This window comes from Mesoplodon mirus (genome assembly GCF_964341445.2).
Source record: "Mesoplodon mirus genome assembly, chromosome: 7".
Classification (NCBI taxonomy): domain Eukaryota; kingdom Metazoa; phylum Chordata; class Mammalia; order Artiodactyla; family Ziphiidae; genus Mesoplodon; species Mesoplodon mirus.
The window spans coordinates 7,786,283-7,805,846 of NC_138983.1; the positions used below are offsets into that span (position 1 = coordinate 7,786,283).

At 56.4% G+C, this 19,564-nt stretch overlaps 1 protein-coding gene across 2 annotated transcripts; it reads left to right on the forward strand.

Annotated features, from left to right (window-relative positions):
- The first annotated feature begins 9 nt into the window (after positions 1-9).
- On the forward strand, positions 10-12,182 carry MAP4K2 (mitogen-activated protein kinase kinase kinase kinase 2). 2 transcript variants are annotated; one of them, XM_082626531.1, is made up of 32 exons: positions 10-172; positions 296-353; positions 579-669; positions 756-820; positions 1,125-1,180; positions 1,499-1,546; positions 1,636-1,678; positions 2,060-2,132; positions 2,211-2,342; positions 2,418-2,480; positions 2,818-2,899; positions 2,990-3,097; positions 3,532-3,610; positions 3,789-3,847; positions 4,482-4,525; positions 4,610-4,648; positions 4,743-4,776; positions 4,915-5,020; positions 5,111-5,199; positions 5,277-5,312; positions 5,428-5,512; positions 5,607-5,686; positions 5,772-5,832; positions 5,919-6,036; positions 9,563-9,621; positions 9,699-9,802; positions 9,889-10,066; positions 10,823-10,891; positions 11,010-11,096; positions 11,343-11,413; positions 11,513-11,568; positions 11,672-12,182. In XM_082626531.1, the coding sequence occupies exons 1-32, from the start codon at positions 77-79 to the stop codon at positions 11,757-11,759; spliced, it is 2,457 nt and encodes an 818-aa protein (XP_082482657.1). In that variant the 5' UTR covers positions 10-76; the 3' UTR covers positions 11,760-12,182. The 2 variants fall into 2 exon arrangements, with proteins under 2 accessions (XP_082482657.1, XP_082482656.1); XM_082626530.1 differs by having other exon boundaries at positions 11-172; positions 5,277-5,318.
- The last annotated feature ends 7,382 nt before the right edge of the window (positions 12,183-19,564 follow it).

A 19,564-nucleotide genomic window follows, 5' to 3' on the forward strand; every position in this document is an offset into this window, starting at 1 on the left:
TCCCACCCCGCCCCGCCCCGCGCCGCCCCGCGCCGGCTCCGCGGCTCCGCAGCTCGCGCCCGCCCGGCGCCGGGCCATGGCGCTGCTGCAGGATGTGTCGCTGCAGGATCCGCGGGACCGCTTCGAGCTGCTGCAGCGCGTGGGAACCGGGACCTATGGCGACGTCTACAAGGTGCGCCGGGCGGCGGGACGGGCGGAAGAGAGGAGAGGAGGGTACGCGCTCCGCGCCCTGCTGCGGGATCCGGCCCCCAGCCCCGCCCCTCCTCATCTCGCTTCACCCCCTCCGCCCCTGCAGGCCCGCGATACGGTCACGTCCGAACTGGCCGCGGTCAAGATAGTCAAGCTAGACCCAGGTGAGGGCCCGGAGCCAGGGCCTCAGCGCTGGAGGGAGGGCAGAGGGCCGCAGAGCGGGCGCGGTGTGAGAGTTGACATTTCCGAGACCCCCTGAGAGGCAGGCCCCGGGAGGTACTGTCCGCTGGCACCTGTCTGCCCTGGAGAGAGGAGGCACTCTGTGCCCATTTTGCAGATGGGGGCATTGAGTTAAGGCGGCCCCCTTCATGATGCCCTGTGTTTCCCAGGGGACGACATCAGCTCCCTTCAGCAGGAAATCACCATCCTGCGTGAGTGCCGCCACCCCAATGTGGTGGCCTATATTGGCAGCTACCTCAGGTGAGGCTGCTTTATCCCCTTGCCTGCCCCCAGGCAGCCCCCATATGGCCCTGCCATGTGCCCACCCCAGCTCTGTGTTACCCCAGGAATGACCGCTTGTGGATCTGCATGGAGTTCTGCGGAGGGGGGTCCCTGCAGGAGATTTACCACGGTGAGGGCCAGGACTCCAGGCCACAGAGGGTCACAGCCTTCTTCCCATCCCCACCGCAACGCAGGGCAGGAGGGGAGAGCTGGGGCCCTGGATTTGGGCCCCTCTCCACTTCTCACTAGCTGTGTGACCTTGAGAGAAATGCTGTCCTTTTCTGGGCTGTATATCCCAGCCTATGTCGGGAGGGGATGTGGCCAACTCCCCTTTCACCAGCAATGCCTGCTGCTTACCCCACACAGGGTGGAGCCTGGGAGGGTCAGCATATCCCCGCAGACCCCCCTGCCAGCCCTTACCCCTCCCATTTCAGCCACCGGGCCCCTGGAGGAACGGCAGATTGCCTGTGTCTGCCGAGAGGCACTGAAGGTAGCTGGGTCCATAGGGCTACTCACACCCCCAGTCCCCTGGAGCAGGGCAGGGAGCCCAGTTGGCCAGTGTGTGTGTTGGGGGGTGGAGTGGGTGGAGTGCTCAGGCAAAGGTGCCTGAGGGGCTGTGGGTCCTGCAGGGAAGGGGCCCCAGCCGTGTTGCCGGAAGCAGCCCATTTCCCTTTTGGCTCAGTCATTTCCTGTTTGGGGAGAGGGGAGGAGGAAGCAGCTTGGGTGGGGGGCCCCAGTCCTGAGACGGGGTTCAGGAGAGGTGGGATATACTGGGTAGCTGCTCTCAGGGGCTCCTCTTCGTCCCCAGGGGCTGCACCACTTGCATTCTCAGGGGAAGATCCACAGAGACATCAAGGTAGGGGTCTGGCCAAGGGCATCGTGGGAGGGAGGAGGAGGAGGCTCTCGAGGGCACCAGATGGGATTCTCTCTCCTCCATTCCCACAGGGAGCCAACCTTCTCCTCACCCTCCAGGGAGATGTCAAGCTGGGTCAGTACCCTGGGGACACAATCAGGGTGAGGGTTCTATGGGAGCTCCTGGAGTCTTAGAGCCTACTTTCAAGTGCAGCTTGTCCTTGAGCAAGTCATTTTACCACTTGAGCCTCAGTTTCCCCATTTAGAAAGTGGAACAGTTCTCCCTTCCTGCTGGAAGTTGGATGTGGTTGGGTCCGTATGGAGTCTAACATGGGACCCCTGGTGGTTGACCCCTCCCAGGAGGGGACCTGGCTTTGCCTTGTGCCTGTGGCAGTTGTGGCTGAACCTGGGCTGCCTGTTTTCTGAGTCCTGCCAGGTGCATCCTGAGCCTGAGCCCTGGATGTGGGTGGGGAGTGGCAGCCAGAGGTCGGATGAGAGCCGCTCTTTCTCCCTGCAGCTGACTTTGGGGTGTCAGGCGAGCTGACGGCGTCTGTGGCGAAGAGGAGGTCTTTCATTGGGACTCCATACTGGTGAGGCTGCACCTCTGGCTGAGGGGGTGGGGGCCACAGTGGGGCACCCGGCCGTCTCATCTGTGACCCCGCCTCTAGGATGGCCCCAGAGGTGGCCGCCGTGGAGCGCAAAGGTGGCTACAATGAGCTGTGTGACATCTGGGCCCTGGGCATCACCGCCATCGAGCTGGGCGAGCTGCAGCCCCCTCTCTTCCACCTGCACCCCATGAGGTCAGCTGAATACTTGCCCCTTGCCTGACCCCAAGAGCCCTGTGACCCTCGACCCCTGACCTGTGGTCTCCACAGGGCCTTGATGCTGATGTCAAAGAGCAGCTTCCAGCCGCCAAAGCTGAGAGACAAGACGCGCTGGTGAGGGCCCCCATCCCTTGCTGGGGCCCCCTTTTCAGCCCACCCCCCAGGGTGCAGCCTCGAGGGCCCTGCCCTCTCTGGGCCTCCACAGACCATCCGTGGGAGGGGCCTGGGCCCTGCCTCTGGGCTGGGGACCAGTGTGGACAAAGAAGAAGGGCAGATGGTTGATGACGGAGGCGCTGCCGTGTCGCAATAGCAGTGTTGCTCAGGCCGGCTGCCCTTGGTCTCAGGCTGGCTCCGTCCTGGGCAGGCCCAGCAGACTCCTCAGGAGCGGTGGCAGGACGGCCTGCCTGAGGGCTAACCTGGGCCTGCGGGTGGGGTCTCTTGTACCCACTAGGACCCAGTATTTCCATCACTTCCTCAAGCTTGCCTTGACCAAGAACCCCAAGAAGAGGCCAACAGCAGAGAAGCTCCTGCAGGTGGGAGGTGGGGGGTGGGGCAGGGGGCTCGATGCTCAGAAGCAGGGACCCAGAGGCCAGGGACCAACCTGCACCCCCTCCACCCTCCAGCACCCCTTCACGACCCAGCAGTTGCCTCGGGCTCTCCTCACACAGCTGTTGGACAAGGCCAATGACCCCCACCTGGGAACCCCCTCCCCAGAAGACTGTGACCTGGAGGTAAGCGAGAGCAGCTGGGGACTGGGTTTTCACCTGGTCTGGTCATAAGGCATGCAGAGGTGACAGAAGTCAAGGTCCCTTCAGCTTGTATGTTTCCAGCACATGGAGCTTCAGCCTGGTCGAGCCCACCCATCAGGAATCTTCCCTGAGCCGGTTTGCCTCCTTGTCGCCCCACTGTGATAGGTTCTTGCCCTTGGCCCAGCGTGACCATGACCCTAGTTAAGCCATCTTCTACTTTCTCTGTGATCTTTGGCGAGTTACTTGCCTCTCTTTGCTGGTTTTCTCATCTGTGAAACGAGGGTGCCATTTAATCTGGCAATAACCTCAGGGCGTTTTTCGTGAAAACAAACACGTCAGTGTGTGTAAAGCAGCTCAAGGAATACCTGATGTGAGGTGAGCGTGGACATGTGTCCACTGTCTGTGTTCTCTCGTAGACTTACGACATGTTTCCCGACACCATTCACTCCCGGGGGCAGCATGGCCCAGCCGAGAGGACCCCCTCGGAGATCCAGTGTGAGTCTGCTTTGGCGGGGGGCTGTGTGGATTGGCAGCTGTGTGTGGATTTGTTGGGGTCTGTGTGGATTTGGTGGGGGGCTGTGTGGATTGGGGGGCTGTGCGTGTGGATTTGGTGTGAGTTTAGGGGTCGGTCCTGAGGCTCTGGCCCCCTAACCCCTGGATCTGGGCCCTCCAGTTCACCAGGTGAAATTTGGCGCCCCACGAAGGAAGGAAACAGACCCACTGAATGAGCCGGTGAGGGGCTGGCGGTGTGGCAGGGTGGGGCGCAGGGCTGGGCTGGGGAGCTGTGCGCGTGACAGAGCACCTCAAACTCAGGAGCCTTGAAGCAGCAGCAGCCTGGCCCTCGGCCCGGGAGAGCTGTCCAAGCAGGCCCGTCCGCCCAGGGAGCCGGAAGCCTGGGGGCTCCTTCCTGGGGCAGGTTGTTTTGGGCAGTCAGCTGGGGGTGGCAGGGTGACCACGCCTTTCTAAAACGTGGGCCTGTCACTCGTCTGAGGACGCCCCCGCCCCCTTTGGCACGTTCTTCTCTGCCTCAGTCGCTGTGACTGCTGGGTTGGCTGACTCACCATCTCTGCTCTCTCTGTCGGCATCTCTCTTCACCCCCACAATCTCAGTGCCTCCCTGCCCTTTTCTCTCACTGTCTCTGTCTCCTTCTCTCTCGTTGTTTGTCTGTTTGGCCCTTTTTCACACTTTCTCCGCCTCTTGTTGTCTTTCTCACAGTCCTCTTGCTTGTTACCAATCTCACTTTCCATCTGTCTGTCTGTCTGTCTGTCTGCCATCTCTCTCTCCCACAATGTCTCCAGCACTCTCTCACGTTGCCTGTCTGTCTCTCTGCCTCCCTCCCGGTGTTTCTGACTCGGTTTCCCCACAGTGGGAAGAGGAGTGGACACTGCTGGGAAAGGAGGAGCTGAGCTCGTGAGTGAGGGGGAGGGAAGCTGTGGGGGGGCGGGAGGGGCAGGAGGAAAGGCTGACCTCTGATCCCTTCCCCTCCCTACCCAGGAGCCTGCTGCAGTCAGTCCAGGAGGCCCTGGAGGAAAGGTGAGGGGCCAGGGCCCGGAGGAGGTGGAGGGCAGCTGGGCTCAGGACCCAGTCACATCTCACCCCTCGTCTCCCTCTGATTTGTCCCCGACAGGAGCCTGACCATCCGGCCAGCCTTGGAACTCAAGGTACGGAGAGGAGGGGAGTGGGGGATGGGGATGGGGATGGGGATGGGGGGCAGTGCGATAGCGGGTGCAGTTGGGGTGGGGGTAGGTTACAGGGTCACCTGCTAACAGCTGGGCTGGGTCCGCTGACCCTCCTGCCAGGAGCTGGACTCCCCAGATGACACCATAGGAACCATCAAGAGGGCCCCGTTCTTGGAGCCATCCCCCACTGAGCCTCCAGCTGAGGACCTTCAATCCAGCCTGCCAGGTGAGCCCCAGGCTCGGGGGACCAGGAGGCAGGCCCCGGGAGGTAAGGAGTGGTCCAGGACGGGAATTCACGGCAGGTCTGTGCCTGCAGGAACCGCACCTGCACCTCTCCCAGGCCCTGGCAGCCCCCCGCTGCTCTCCACTGCCTGGGCCACCGTGAAGCACCGGGAAGGTCATGAGGTGAGGCGGTGCTGTAGGGGGGGGTCGGGGAGATGGGAGGCTGGGGGTGTGGCCCTGACTCCTTTCTTCCCTCCCAGAGGTCATCGTGCCGTGGGCTCCCCCCGACCCCCAAGGTGCACGTGAGTGTTTGCACATGGCTCCACCGCCTGCGGCCTCACCACCTGCGGTTCCCCCCGCCCCGTCCCCCCAGCCTGGTGCTTCCTCATCAGCCTCTTGCCTCCTCTCCAGATGGGTGCCTGCTTCTCCAAGGTCTTCAATGGCTGCCCCCTGAGGATCCACGCTGCTGTCACCTGGATCCACCCTGTCACCCGGGGTAGGCCAGGGGCAGGGAGGAAGCGGGAGCCTGGGAATCCCCAGCTTGGGCCAGGGGACGTGGCTGACCTCTGACCCCATACCCAAACCTGCAGACCAGTTCCTGGTGGTGGGGGCCGAGGAAGGCATCTACACCCTCAACCTGCACGAACTGCATGAGGATACGCTGGAGAAGGTGAGGGCCGGCTGGCGGGGGAGGCCGAGGGCCTTGGGCGTCTGGGGTGCTGACCCCTGTCCGTCTACGGCTCTGTGGCCTCCAGCTGATTTCACACCGCTGCGCCTGGCTCTACTGTGTGAACAACCTGCTGCTGTCGCTCTCAGGTACAGTTGGGGCAGGTGGGGGCAGGGCCAGCGCCCCATCCACCAACACTCTGAGCCCCTCTCCCCTCCGTCCCATCCCTCCGCAGGGAAATCCACGCACATCTGGGCCCACGACCTCCCAGGCTTGTTTGAGCAGCGGCGGCTACAGCAACAGGTCCCCCTCTCCATCCCCACCAATCGCCTCACTCAGCGCATCATCCCCAGGTCAGGGACCCTGGGGAGCCTGGCCCTGCGGGGAGGAGGGAGGAGGGAGAGGCAAAGGGACAGAGCCCCGGCCTGACTGCAGCCTTGCCTGGTACCGAGACTGTTGGGATCTTAGACGTGTCCCTTGGCCTCTCTGAGGCCCGGTTTCCTCATAGGTCAATACAGTTGGTAGCCTTCCCTCCCCCTGCACCCAGGCCTGTCGGGAGGGAAGGAGACAGGGCATGTGAACGTGCCTGGCAAGCTCTGGGAGCTGCGGTGGGTAGGCTGTGGGGCAAATGTTTCCTGAGTACCTACTATGCGGCAGGTCTTAGGGATGACAAATCAAATGAGTTCTTGCCAGTAAGCTCCTGGGACTGAGGTGCGGCAGGGGGAGAGCTGGAAGGGGTGGGGAGGCCTCAGAGAGGCCAGGCGAGCTCACAGAGTTGACAGAGCGTTGGGGGTCTTCCAGGCAGATGAGTTAGGGAACAGCCTTCTAGCAGTGGGAGGAACAGGTGTGAATTCTCGTGGGCGAGGGGGGAGTTAAAAGGTGTGTGGCCCGAGCGAGGAGGGGGAGCAGCCCGAGAGGAAGCTGCGCAGGCAGCAGAGCCCTGCCGTTGAGGCCAAGCCCAGGATCTGGGCTTTGACTGGCAGCGGACCTGGAGCATCTTAGAAGGATCCCTCTGTACGTCAATCAGGATTCTTCCTGTTGCAGGTGATTCAACTCACCGGCTTAAGCACAAAAGGGAATTTAACGGCCCGTGTAGGAGTAGGGTCAGCTGCATGTCCAGCTGGATCCAGGCTTAAATGGCATCCTCAGGCATCTTCCTGCATCTCCTGGCTCTGTTTTCCTCTTCTCACCTTCATTCTCACGCAGGCTTTCTTGTCCACTGATGGCTGCCTGCAGGTCCAGGCCAGCGTTCCACTAGCTAACAACCCAATGGAACTGGAACCTCTGTTTCCAAGTAATTCCCACAAAAGTCCAGGGCCAGTTCTCACTGGCCTAGCTTAGGTCCGTGCCTACCCCTGGGCTAGTCACTGTGGAAGGGGATGAGGAGCCAGGGCCCAGGCCTGCGTCCCGTGCCCTCTCTTGGAGCTGGGGGAAGGAGAGAGGGGCTTGTCTGGGCAGATGGAAACAGGAGCATCTGCTGGCCGCTCTGGTGACAGCGGGAAGGAGGAATGGAGGGGGAGGGTGGCGAGAGGGCCTGGAAAGGAGGCCGGTGTAGCGACCCAAGGCAGTGTAGGGCAGTGAGAACTAGATGGACTCGAGCAATATTTAGGAAGTGGGATTGACAGGATTTGGGAACTAATCAGAGTGAGCTGGAGGGAAAGGGAGGGACTGGGAGACCCCCAGAGAGCAGACTGTGTGGTCAGACTTTACGGGGCAGTAAAGTCCCTCATTCAGCACCTAGTATGCGCCAGGTAGTGTCCTGGGCGTGAGAGACACCTGGGAACTGGAGACCCTTATATTCCCCAGACTCTCCTGTTGAGACAGACAACAGAGGACATGAGAAGGAGTCTATGCGGTGGTGACACGGAGGGGAAAGTGCCCCGTGGGAAAGAGCAGGGTGGTCGGGAAGGACCTCACTGAGAAGGTGCTTTTTGAGCAAAGACTCGGAGGGGTTGATGGAGCAAGTCCTGAGGGTATCTGGGGGGCTGGAGCCGGCCTGCCTGTATGAGGATCAGCAAGGAGGCCCGTGAGTCCAGATGGATGGAGTGAGAGGGAGCTGGCCTCTGAGGGCTCTGTAGCCACAGTGAGGGCTTTGCCCCTGACTCAGAGCAGCCTGAGGGCCACTGCAGAGGAGTGGCGTGACTGAGGTTTTCACGGGTCACTCTGGCTGCTGAGCTGGGAGGAGACTAGAGGGGACGCGGGCGGACGCGGAGACCCGTCAGGAGGCTGTGGCACCATCAGGTGGGACATGATGGCGGCTTGGGCCAGGGAGGCCGTGAAAGGGGAGAAAAGCGGTCGGAGTCCAGTTTTATTTTGAAAGCTGAACCAACAGGATTTCCGGACAGTTGGTGGATGGAAGAGAAAGGGGAGTCAAGGAGGACTCCAAGCTTGTGGCCTAGGCAATGGGAAGGATGGAGCTGTCGTCAGCTGTGGGTGGAGCAGAATTCAGTGTTGTCACGTGGAGTTTGAAGTGTGCAAGTGGGGCCTCAGCCCTTGGCGGGGGCTAGGGGGTGGGGGGTGGCGCTGAGTTCTGAGGGGGGAGGCGGGCTGTGGGCTTAGACATCGTCATGACCAGGTGGGTGGTGGAAGCCGGTGGGGAGGGCGGGGGAGGCCGGGCCGTGGGGAGATGAGGGGCCCAGGGCCATTATTCAGGGGGCTCGCTTGAGGACCACATCGGGAGCCCCGTGGCCTTGGGGCTTCCTGACCTCAGTCCGAAGCCAACCTCTGCTTTGGCCCAGGACCTGCAGGAAACAGGCCCATTACAGGCCCAAGTCACAGGCAGCTTTGGGTGTGTGTTTGGGAAATCACAGTATCACAGCAGAGATCTCGAACTGTTGGGAAAAAAAAAACAAAAAATATCCGCCTCTGTCCCATCTGAAGGCCAGCTGGGAAAGAGAGTGGAAGGAACAAGGGGAGAGAGAAGAGGGAGGACAGAGGCGGAGAGAGAGGCGCTGGCTTCCTAGGCGGGGCCCACATCCCAGCAGAGGGTGCAGACAGGGCTGGGTCACTGGGAGGAGGTGGCAGGGCTGCTGACATGTAGCCCTGTTCCCCAGAGGAAGAAGCAGGTTTGGAAGGTCCGCTGAGGGTTTGGGGGACAGCCAGTAACCGAAGGAGGGACCCCACTTCTCCCTCGGCACCCACTGGCCACCCCGTGGAATAGCCTGAGCTGAAGCAGGAGAGGGCAGGGCGTTTGCCGTTTTCTTGTGAGTCTTCATCTCCTCCGCCCGGCTTGCTCACCTGTGACTTGCCGTGTGTCGGGTGGGGACTGGCCCTGAGTGCTCTGGCCGCCGGAGGAGCTGGAGGCTGCATTAGCTTGCCGCCCTCCCACACCCTCGTTTTTTCAGTTATTTCTTTATTTACACCCTGCCTTTGCCTAAAAAGTATTTCCGATGACTGAAAATAGGTGGGAAAGTAATAATAACGGGATGAGAAAAGTTAGCCTTTTGTGAGGGCACCTGATGTGCCAGGCTCTGCTGCACACTCCTCCCCTGAGTTAACTCGTTTAGGCCTCACTGCGACCCTGCGAGGGGGGTACCACGGTTATCCCCAGGCTGCAGGTGAAGCAGTTGAGACCCGGAGAGGTTCAGTGCCTTGCCCCAGGTCGCACGGTGAGAGGTAGCTCTGTGATCCAAACCCCTGGACTGGATGCACACGCTCCAGGCTGTATAGGGGGTGCTGGAGCCATGAGCACTGCGTCACGTCCTGCGCGATTCACAGCTTCATGGCTCCTCGGACACTCGGGCCAGCGGCTTGACCTCTCTGAGCCTCAGTCTGCCACCTGTGAGGCGGGGAAGGTGTTAGTACCCGCCCCTTAGGGCTCTGCAGGGGGCCTTGCCCAGGGTGGCACCCGTGACGCCTGCCCTGGTTGCCACCCCACAGGCGCTTTGCCCTGTCCACCAAGATTCCTGACACCAAAGGCTGCCTGCAGTGTCGCGTGGGTAAGAGCTGGGGGAGGTGGGCGGGGCCGGTGGGCGCGGGTGGGCACAGCCCCGGGCCCACCCCCTCTCTCTTGCAGTGCGGAATCCCCACACAGGCAGCACCTTCCTGCTGGCCGCACTGCCCACCGGTCTGCTGCTGCTGCAGTGGTATGAGCCACTGCAGAAGTTCCTGCTGCTAAAGGTGCGGGGCCGGTGGGGGGACCCCCGGGCGGGTGGCAGGGTTTCTGGGAAGAGAAATGTAGACCTGAGCGCCCCTGCTGCCCCCAGAACTTCTCCAGCCCCTTGCCCAGCCCAGCAAGGATGCTGGAGCCTCTGGTGCTGGATGGGAAGGAGCTACCGCAGGTGTGCGTGGGGGCCGAGGGCCCCGAGGGGCCCGGCTGCCGCGTCCTGTTCCATGTCCTGCCGCTGGAGGCTGGCCTGACGCCGGACATCCTCCTCCCACCCGGTGAGCTGGAGGGCCAGGCTGCTGTATGTGAGTGTGTGTGTGAGTGTGTGCATGTGCGTGTGATATATATATAGAGAGAGAGAGGGAGGGGGGAGGGGGAAGTTCCTCACAGCTTACGGCTCCATGGAGACCTTGGGGACCCGAAGCTCCCAGCCTCTCTTCAGCTCAGCAGCAAAGAAAACCTGACCAACCGTGCAGGGGCTGCAGGGACAGAGCCAAGCTGGGGAAGGCGGGTGCCAGAGGCCTCCATTCTGAGCAAGGAAGCAGGACACTGGGTGTTGGGACAGCTCAGGGGAGCAGAGTGAGTGGCAGTGGGTAAAGAAGGGGGAAGGTGCCCTGGACCAAGTCCTTGCGGTAGCCCAGACCCCCAGCCAGGGGTCTCATGGGATTTTACTCTTGATCCTCACAATGGCCCTGCAAGGTAGGCATCGTCGTGCCTGGGTTACAGATGAAGAAACTGAGGCCCAGAGATTTGAGGTCACACAGTGGCTGGGTCATGAAGCCTGGCTCTCCTGACTCCAGAGCCTCTGCCCTCCAAAGCCTCCCTGGGCCTCAGCCCTGCCCCTTGTGATGGGTCACTTTCCTGCCAAGCATCAGTTCCCCTGCTGTGCAGTGAGACTGGGCATCGTGACCCCACCCGGCTGTTGTGCAACGCACGTGTGGGGCAAGCTGGCTGATGCACACCCCCAGCTCTTCCTCTTGGGGCCAGAGCGGGGCTGGTGACTCAGCCAGGCTGTCTCCCTTCTCTGCCTGCAGAGGGGCTTCCGGGCTCAGCCCAGCAGGTGATCCAGGTGGACAGGGACACAGTCCTAGTCTGCTTTGACCGTGAGTGTTCCTGGTATCAGGGCTGGGGGCTAGAAGGGGGTGGTGAGGGAGGCCAGGTGGGTCTGTCTCCCCAGAAGGGAGCCACCCCGCCCCGCCCACCAGCCCGCCCCCTGTGCAGGCTGCGTGAGGATCGTCAACCTGCTGGGCGAGCCCACGGCGACGCTGGCGCCTGTGCTGACCTTTGACTTCCCCATTGAGACTGTGGGTAAGTGAGCAGACAGAGGTGGGGGCGGGAGTACCCCTGGCCTGGAGCACATGATGTGGCCCCGGCGACCGGGGCTGGCAGCGGGACAAGGAGGCAGGTCCCCCAGCCCCTCTCGAGAGCCATGCTGGTCACCTGCGGCCCAGTCCGTGAGGACCTCTGTGGCCCAGACCTGGGTCCAGGGTGTAGCTGGGGGAGCCAGTGTCCCCAGGGCAGATGCAGGGCTGATGGCTGCCTGGCCCCTCCTAGTGTGTCTGCAGGACAGTGTGCTGGCCTTCTGGAGCCATGGGATGCAAGGCCGCAGCCTGGACACTAATGAGGTGAGTGAGACTCGGGAACCTGGTGGCTCCCCACCCAGTTGTCCCCACCTTTTAGGAGAGGACCCGCTGGGGTGGCCTCAGTGCCCCTTTTCTTCCCAGGTGACCCAGGAGATCACAGATGAGACAAGGATCTTCCGAGTGCTTGGGGCCCACAGGTAGGACACAGTGCCCCGGCCTCCCCTTCAGACGCTCTCCAGGCCAGGTGGAGGTGCCCAAGTGTCTTCCCACCTTGCTCACCTCCGGTTCTCTCCCCTCCAGAGACATCATCCTTGAGAGCATTCCCACCGACAAGCCGGGGGCTCACAGCAACCTCTACATTCTCACGGGCCATCAGAGCAGTTACTGAGCCAGTGGGCCGGCCTGGCCAGGGGTATCCCCCGCCCGCCCCAGGCCTTAGCGGCAGTTCTTTTAGGCAGAGGGACCCCTCCCAGATCAGAGGAGCCCAGGCCCCAGCTCTGCTGGTCTGAAGGGCAGAAATCCTGAGAAGAGTTTGGGGGCTGGGGAGGGTAGGGGTGCCTACCCCACACCTCTGCAATAACTGGACCAGAGGAAGCTGATGTCACCTCCCCCTCTCCAGCGGGCAGCCAGTCCCCAGTGCCCCCTGGCAGGGGCCCTGGGCTGGTTGGGGGCGGGCCCGGGGCTATCCATTCCATTTGGTTCCACATTTCCTTTCCACTCTTCCTGCCAAGAGCCTGCCCCTGTGCTCTGCCCTGGGGAACATGGTATTTAAAAGAGAGACTATATTGGTATTAAAGCTGGTTTGATTTTATTCCACTGGTCCCTCTGGTTTGGGGGGAGCTGAGCCCACCTGCCTCATCTCCCTCTACCTCTCTCTCCAGCACATCTTTCTTTCTTTCTTTCTGTGGCACCAGGTGCTGGGGATATAACACGGAAGGGAGGCCACCAGTGTTCTGATGGCTCTCTCATGGGGAGCCAGGCAGAGGTGAGGGGGAGGCCACGGCCCCCATTGGCATCTCAGGGTGGCTGTGTCTTCCTGGGCTCCCTTGCTCAGGATGAGCCCTCAGCCTTGCAGTGTGAGGTCTCTTTTGTGGCCAAGGAGTCATGCAGATGGGGCCGGGGGAGGCACTAAACAAGGGACTCATCCGAGCACCCCTGTCCCATATGAGATCTCACCAGGTAGCCTATGGAAGGGCCCAGGAGAGGCCCGCCAAGGGCTGCTCCACCCAGCCCCGGGGAGGCTGCAGCCTTTGGAGACAGCCTGCCCTGACCTGTATCCCCCACCCAGGCCTGGGGCTGCCTCCTGGCCTCCCACCTGCTGCCTGGATATCAGTTGCTCTGTCAGGCCAGGATTACTGAACATGGGTGTGCTCACCAAACTAGACTCTGGGAAGATTAGCCTGTGTCCATTTAACAAGAATTCCTAGAGGGTCTCTTCAGTCCCCATCCCTGGGCTCCCAGAGGGGTCCCTACCAAGATGTGGACCAGCCCCCAGTGAGGGGAGCTGTCCTTGCTGGAGCCTGCATCTCGAGGGCACATTCGTCCACCCGTTGCTGGCCTTGTGCTTTGCATCGTCATTCTCCCACATTTCCCTCTTAGCGGGCTCCACACCCCCAGGCCAGGGAGCCCCCTGTGGCCCCAGGCACTGACCAGGCTGTTCTTGACCAGATCCTTTGGGCAGGTGAGGCCAAGGAGGCAGGATGGCAGCTGGCCTTAAAGGAGGGGTCAGTTGCACAGGCAGGACCAGAGCTGCGGAAGGTGGGAAGGCCTGGGTCTGGGGGAGGAGCTTGAGCAAAGGTCCAGGGTCAGTTTGGCCCAATCATCTCCCTTCTGATGTTCAAGGCAAGTGTTTGAATAAGAACTCTACACCTGGTGGGCTGTTGGTAAATACTTGATAAATGAATGAAATGATGAGTGGGGGTGTGCTGGGTAGATGGCATGCCAGTCCCCAGTGCTCCTGGCAGGGGACCCCGGGCGATATCATGGTTGTCATATTGTCCCCTTTTCCACCCTTCAGCAGAGCTCTGACTGCTCTCTTAGAGACAAGGGAGGGTCTCTCAGCTGAAATGGGGAGTCAGATCAGGAGCGGAGACACAGCTCCTGTGAACTAGGCATGCACGCCTGTGTTCTCCCTGAGACCCAAAGGAAGGAAAGAGGCACCTTCCAAGTTCTGAAGGTTTGTCTGCACCAGCCTGGGGGGGTGGGCGGGTGGGGCATTTGATGGGCCAGATGGAGGGGGTGACTGGGATATGATTCCTAACTTCATTTTTCCAGATTTCTTAGCAGAGGTGCAGGATTAAGGAGTGTGGGGGTGGGGAGGGGATCTCCTGCTCTGTGGACAGAGACCCCTGACCCTTGACCCCAGGTACCGGGAGAGGACTTTCAGCCCACAGAGCAGCAGGTGGCAGACAGTGCTACCTTGTGGCAGGTTGCTCCAACACTCTAAAGGAGGGTTGGGGGATGTCAGAATGTAATGCGCCAAAGCAGGGGTGCCTGGGAAAAGCAGGGGCCCCTGATAAAGTATTTGCTGCCAGCAAAGTCTGGCCACCAGCCAAAGAAAGGCCAAGAAGCCAGGGAATATGCACTGAAAGACCAAAATTGTTATTTTATCTGTTATGTTTTTTAATAGGTAGCCCTTGGCCATAGGTACACAATTTTTTAAAAAATACAAAGTAAATACAATGAGAAGTCTCCTATTCAGGTCCCAGTTACTTATAAACCTTCTGGAAGTACTTATGCATATTTAGGCAGTAATGGTATGCTTTAGTCTTCCCTGTTTCTTACATACACACACTGTTCTAATCTTGCCCTTTAAAATCTGTCCTGGAGGGAATTCCCTGGCGGTTCAGTGGTTAGGTCTCCGCGCTTTCACTGCCGAGGGCCCGGGTTCCATCCCGACTTGGGATACTAAGATCCCGCAAACTGAGTGAGTGGCCAAAAAAAAAAAAAAAAAAAAAAAAAATCCTTGAGAGCTTTCCATGATCAGTGCCTCCCACTTTGTTCTTTTATAGCTAGTGGTATTCCACTGTATGTGTTTCCCATAACTAATGTGAATTAACTGTAGTTAGATCCCTATTGATGGAAATTTCAGTTGTTTCTACTAGTTTGCTATTACAAATGATGCAGCAATAAATACTCTTATGCCAGTGCCACTGTGTACGTATTCAAGTGTCCCATAGGATTAATTCCTGGAAGTGGCTTTGCTGGGTCAGAGCTGGCTCTTTGTCCTTGTGACAGCTACTGTCACACTGCCCTCCCTGGGCAGAAGCCTCTGGGATGGGTCAGATCAGCCTCTGTAAGCCATTCCGTGGGTAAGCGGAAGAGGCTAGGGCACCCCAGGATATTCGGGTAGCTGGCCCATAGCCGAGTCAAGTGAGGGTCAAGGTGAGAGGTGACAACCAGAATGTGTGCTTCAAGACAGCAGGGCATCAGCTGTGCTCACAGTGGTATGTCCAGTGCCTGGTCACTGCCAGGTGCACAGAAGGCCCTCAATCATGCTTTCTGAGTGAAGGAATGAGCGCGATATTGTGAAGAGGAGGCCCTAGAGTTGGGCCCTTGGACTGGGTGAGCTTGCTGAGCTGTGTTTTCCCCAGGTAGACCATGTCCTAAGTCTATCTGCAGGGTATAGGGAGGATTGGAAGTATTGTAGTACACAGAATGCAGTGACCCAGATGAATAATAGAGATGTAATGCTGAGTGAAAACAGCAAATTGCATAAAATGACACACAGTATGATAGCAAAAATAAGCAAAACTAAACCATCTATCGTTTGGTGATTTAAGCACGTGTGATAAAACTCTTAGGAGATCAGGGGAAGAAAAAGCACAAAATTCACATGATGGCCCCTGTGAGGGGAGTGGGAATGGGGTAAGGAAGGATCCCAGGAATTTGCAAAGGTGTTGGTAATATCTTGCTTCTCAGGCTGGGTGGTGGGTTCATGAGCATTCGATTTATAGCTCACTTCCTAATGCACATAAGGTTCCACACACCCTTTTGTATGTATCAAACACTATGTGAGGGAATTCCCTGGTGGTTCAGTGGTTAGGATTCTGTGCTTCCACTGCAGGAGGCACTGGTTCGCTCCCTGATCCGGGAACTAAGATCCCCCATGCCACGCCGCAGAGCCAAAAAAAAAAAAGTAAGAAAACATAAGTTTAGATATTTTAAAGTAACCACCTAAAAAAACCTCTGTAATGGCTTAAAAAACAAAACCAAAAAGGCAACATAATCCTTTCCCAGATGATAAAATCAAGTGGAGATAATGAAATCAATGTTCCAGTGACAAACTATGGGCAGGTCCCTCTGTAGCTGCTTTCTTCTGTTGCTTTTAAAACAGCTTTACTGAGGTATAATTGGCACACAATGAACTGCATATATTAAGAATGTACTATTTGATGACTTTCACACATATACACCAGTGAAACCATTATTGCAATCAAGATAAACATTTCCATCACCCCCAAAGCTTCTTCCTCTTTGTAATCAGGGCCTCCTGTTCCTCCTTGCCTCCCCATCCCAAAGTAACCACTGATCTGTTTTCTGTCGCTATAGATGAATTTGAATTTTTCAGAATTTATATAAATAGAATCATATTGTACGTACTCCTTTTTTTATTTGGCTTCTTTCACTAAGCATCATTATTTTGAGATTCATCCATGTTGTTGCATGTATTAATGGTCATTCCTTTTATTGCCAAGTAGTATTCCATCATATGGATGTACCACCGTTTGTTTAGCTAGTTGCCTGTTGATACACGTTTGGGCTGTTTCCAGTTTTGGACTATTTATTACAAATAAAGTTGCTGTTAACATTCATGTACGTGTCTTTGTGTGGATATATACTTTCATTTCTCTTGAGTAAATGCTTTCTAGTGGAAGGGCTGGGTCATACGGTAGGTGTTGTTTCAGTTTTTTTTTTTTCTCTTTTGTTTAATTCTAATTTAAAAAAATTATTATTTTAAATCTTGTTTCACTTATTTATTTATTTATTTATATTGCAGCACGCGGGCCTCTCACTGTTGTGGCCTCTCCCGTTGCGGAGCACAGGCTCCGGACGCGCAGGCTCAGTGGCCATGGCTCATGGGCCCAGCCGCTCCGCGGCATGTGGGATCTTCCCGGACCGGGGCACGAACCTGTGTCCCCCGCATCGGCAGGTGGACTCTCAACCACTGTGCCACCAGGGAAGCCCTCACTTTTTAAGAAACTACCAAGCTGTGTTCCAAAGTGGTTGTACCATTTTGCATTCCCACCAGCAGGGTAGTTGAGTTCTAGCTCCTCCAAGTCCTTGCTAACACTTGGTATTGTCGGTCTTGTTTAATTTTAGCCACTCAAACACATATGTAGTGGTATCTCATAGTGGTTTCAATTTGTATTTCCTTCATGACTAATGATGTTGAGCATCTTTTCCTGTGCTTATTTACCATCTACAGGTACACCTCAGACATACTGCGGGTTCTGTTCCAGGCCACCACAATAAAGGGAGTCCCGTGAAATTTTTTGGTTTTCCAGTGCATATGAAAGTTATGTTTACACTATACCATAGTCTATTAAATGTGCAATAGCATTATGTCTTTAATAAATATACACACCTTAATTTAAAAATACCTTATTGTTAAAAAAATTGCTAACCATCATCTGATCCTTCAGCGAGTTGTATCTTTTTGCTGGTTGAGCGTTTGAAATATTGTGAGAACTACCAAAATGGGACAGACACAAAGGGAGCAAATGCTGTTGGAAAAATGGCACCAACAGACTGGCTTGACACTGTTGCCGCAAACCTTCAGTTTGTAAACACAATCTGCAAAGTGCAGTAAAGCAAAGCACAATAAAGTGAGTTCTTTGGTAAAGTGTCAATTCAAATCTTTTGCCTTGGGACTTCCCTGGTGGCACAGTGGTTAAGAATCCGCCTGCCAACGCAGGGGACACGGATTCAAGCCCTGGTCCGGGAAGATCCCACATGCCGCGGAGCAACTAAGCCCGTGTGCCACAACTACTGAGCCTTTGCTCTAGAGCCCGCGAGCCACAACTACTGAGCCCACGTGTCACAACTATTGAAGCCCGTGTGCCTAGAGCCCATGATCTGCAACAAGAGAAGTTACCGCATTGAGAAGACTGCGCACTGCAGCCCCCGCCCCATGCAACTAGAGAAAGCCGCGCAACAACAAAGACCCAATGTAGCCCAAAATAAATAAATTAATTAATTAAAAAAAATCTTTTGCTTTTAAAAAATAGGGTTTTTTCCCCCAGCTTTATTGAGATATAATTGACATAAAACATGTAAGTTTAAGGTATACAGTGTGATGATTTGATACACATATATACTGTGAAATGATTACAACTAGTTGACACCTCCATCACCACACAAGTTGTTTCTTTTCTTTTTAAAAAAATTTATTTTTGGCTGTGTTGGGTCTTCGTTGCTGCGCGCGGGCTTTCTCTAGTTGCAGCATGCGGGGGCTACTCTTTGTTGTGGTGCGCGGGCTTCTCCTTGCGGTGGCTTCTCTTGTTGCAGAGCACGGGCTCCAGGCGTGCGGGTTTCAGTAGTTATGGCACCCGGGCTCAGTAGCTGTGGCTCGGGGGCTCTAGCGCACAGGTTCAATAGCTGTGGCGCACGGGTTAGTTGCTCTGCGCCATGTGGTATCTTCCCGGACCAGGGCTCGAACCTGTGTCCCCTGCGTTGTGCAGGCAGATTCTTAACCACTGCGCCACCAGGGAAGCCCAGGAGTTGTTTATTATTGTTGAGTTTTGGGACCCTGGATAAAAGTCCTTCACCAGATATGTGATTTGTACATATCTACTTTGCTATTATTTCTAATTTGTAGCTAACTCACAAATTCCAGTACCCATCCCCTGCCCTTGTTCAAATTACCTTTAATTGGGAGTTGTAAATAAACATGGTTTTCCAGGGGAAAAAAGTTATGAACAGTACTTTGTGCATCATGTGTGCTCACTCCATCGTAGATATTATTATTCCTAATTCGGGCAATGGAATCATGGACGGGGCTCTCCAAAGGCTGGACGCAGGGTGGAGGGGGGTTGGTTGTGGTGAACAGCCATGGATTTGCTCCCTCTAGGCTCAGCTAGCTGCATGATACTACCTCCCGATCTTGCCAGGGGCCTGGGGTTTCTGAACTATCAGATTAGAGTTAAAAGATAGAAAACGCCAGGGATTAGCAGGTAGGGGTCAAAACCTGTTTTTTTTTTTGGCTGCACTCCGCGGCATGCAGGGTCTTACTTCCCCAATCAGGGATCAAACCAGTGTCTCCAGCGGTGGAAGGGCAGAGTCTTAGCCACTGGACCACCAGAGAAATCCTGAAACTTCTTACTCTTTATGTTCTGACACCAATTCTCTGATACCAACCGGATGTCCTACAATTCAATTCTTTTTAAAAAAATTAATTTATTTATTTTTGGCTGCGTCAGGTCTTAGTTTGGGCTGGGGGCTCAGTAGTTGTGGCGCGTGGGCTTAGTTTTCCTGCTGCACGTGGGATCTTAGTTCCCCGAGCAGGGATCGAACCCATGTCCCCTGCAGTGGAAAGCAGATTCTTAACCACTGGACCACCAGGGAAGTCCCCCGCAATTCACTTCTGACATGAATTACCTGAGTTGGGGAAGACCCCACAAGTTAAGGAGTTCAATCACAAGTCCCGGGTCACCAGGCTACCCACATCTCTGTCCAACTTGGCTACAAATTCGGGGGTTCCCACAGCCCCATTCAGGTTCAATGATTTGCTAGAATGACACACAGAACTCAGGAAAGTGCAATACTTATGATTAACAATTTATTTTAAAGGCTACTTTTAAATGAACAGCTAGATGAAGACATGCATTGGGTGGCAAGGTCTGCAAGAGTCCTGAGCCCAGGAGCTTCACCCTGACCCGTGGAGTCAGGATGCATCACCCTCCTGTTACATTAATATGTTCACCAACCTGGTGGATTAACTGCTTTCCAAGGCTGCCTACTAATCCTAGTTATGGGTGATCTAGTTTATTCAGCCATTCACATATTGATGGTAATTTACTTCGTTTCCAGGTTTTTGCCATTACAAACAAGGCTGCAGTAAATGCAGTAGAAGACTTTGAACTCATTACATTATATAATCACAGACCTTGCTTTGGGGCAGATTCCCAGGACTTGGACTGCTGCATTGAAAGGTTTTTAAAAATTTTTCCTGCAAGGGGTACAATTTTAACA

Coding starts and splice junctions, on each gene's coding strand:
- MAP4K2 (XM_082626530.1), top strand. CDS start 77: ATGGCGCTGCTGCAGGATGTGTCGCTGCAGGATCCGCGGGACCGCTTC. Junction 4,526..4,609: donor GGAAAGGAGGAGCTGAGCTC/GTGAGTGAGGGG, acceptor CTCCCTACCCAG/GAGCCTGCTGCAGTCAGTCC. Junction 5,021..5,110: donor CCTTCAATCCAGCCTGCCAG/GTGAGCCCCAGG, acceptor CTGTGCCTGCAG/GAACCGCACCTGCACCTCTC.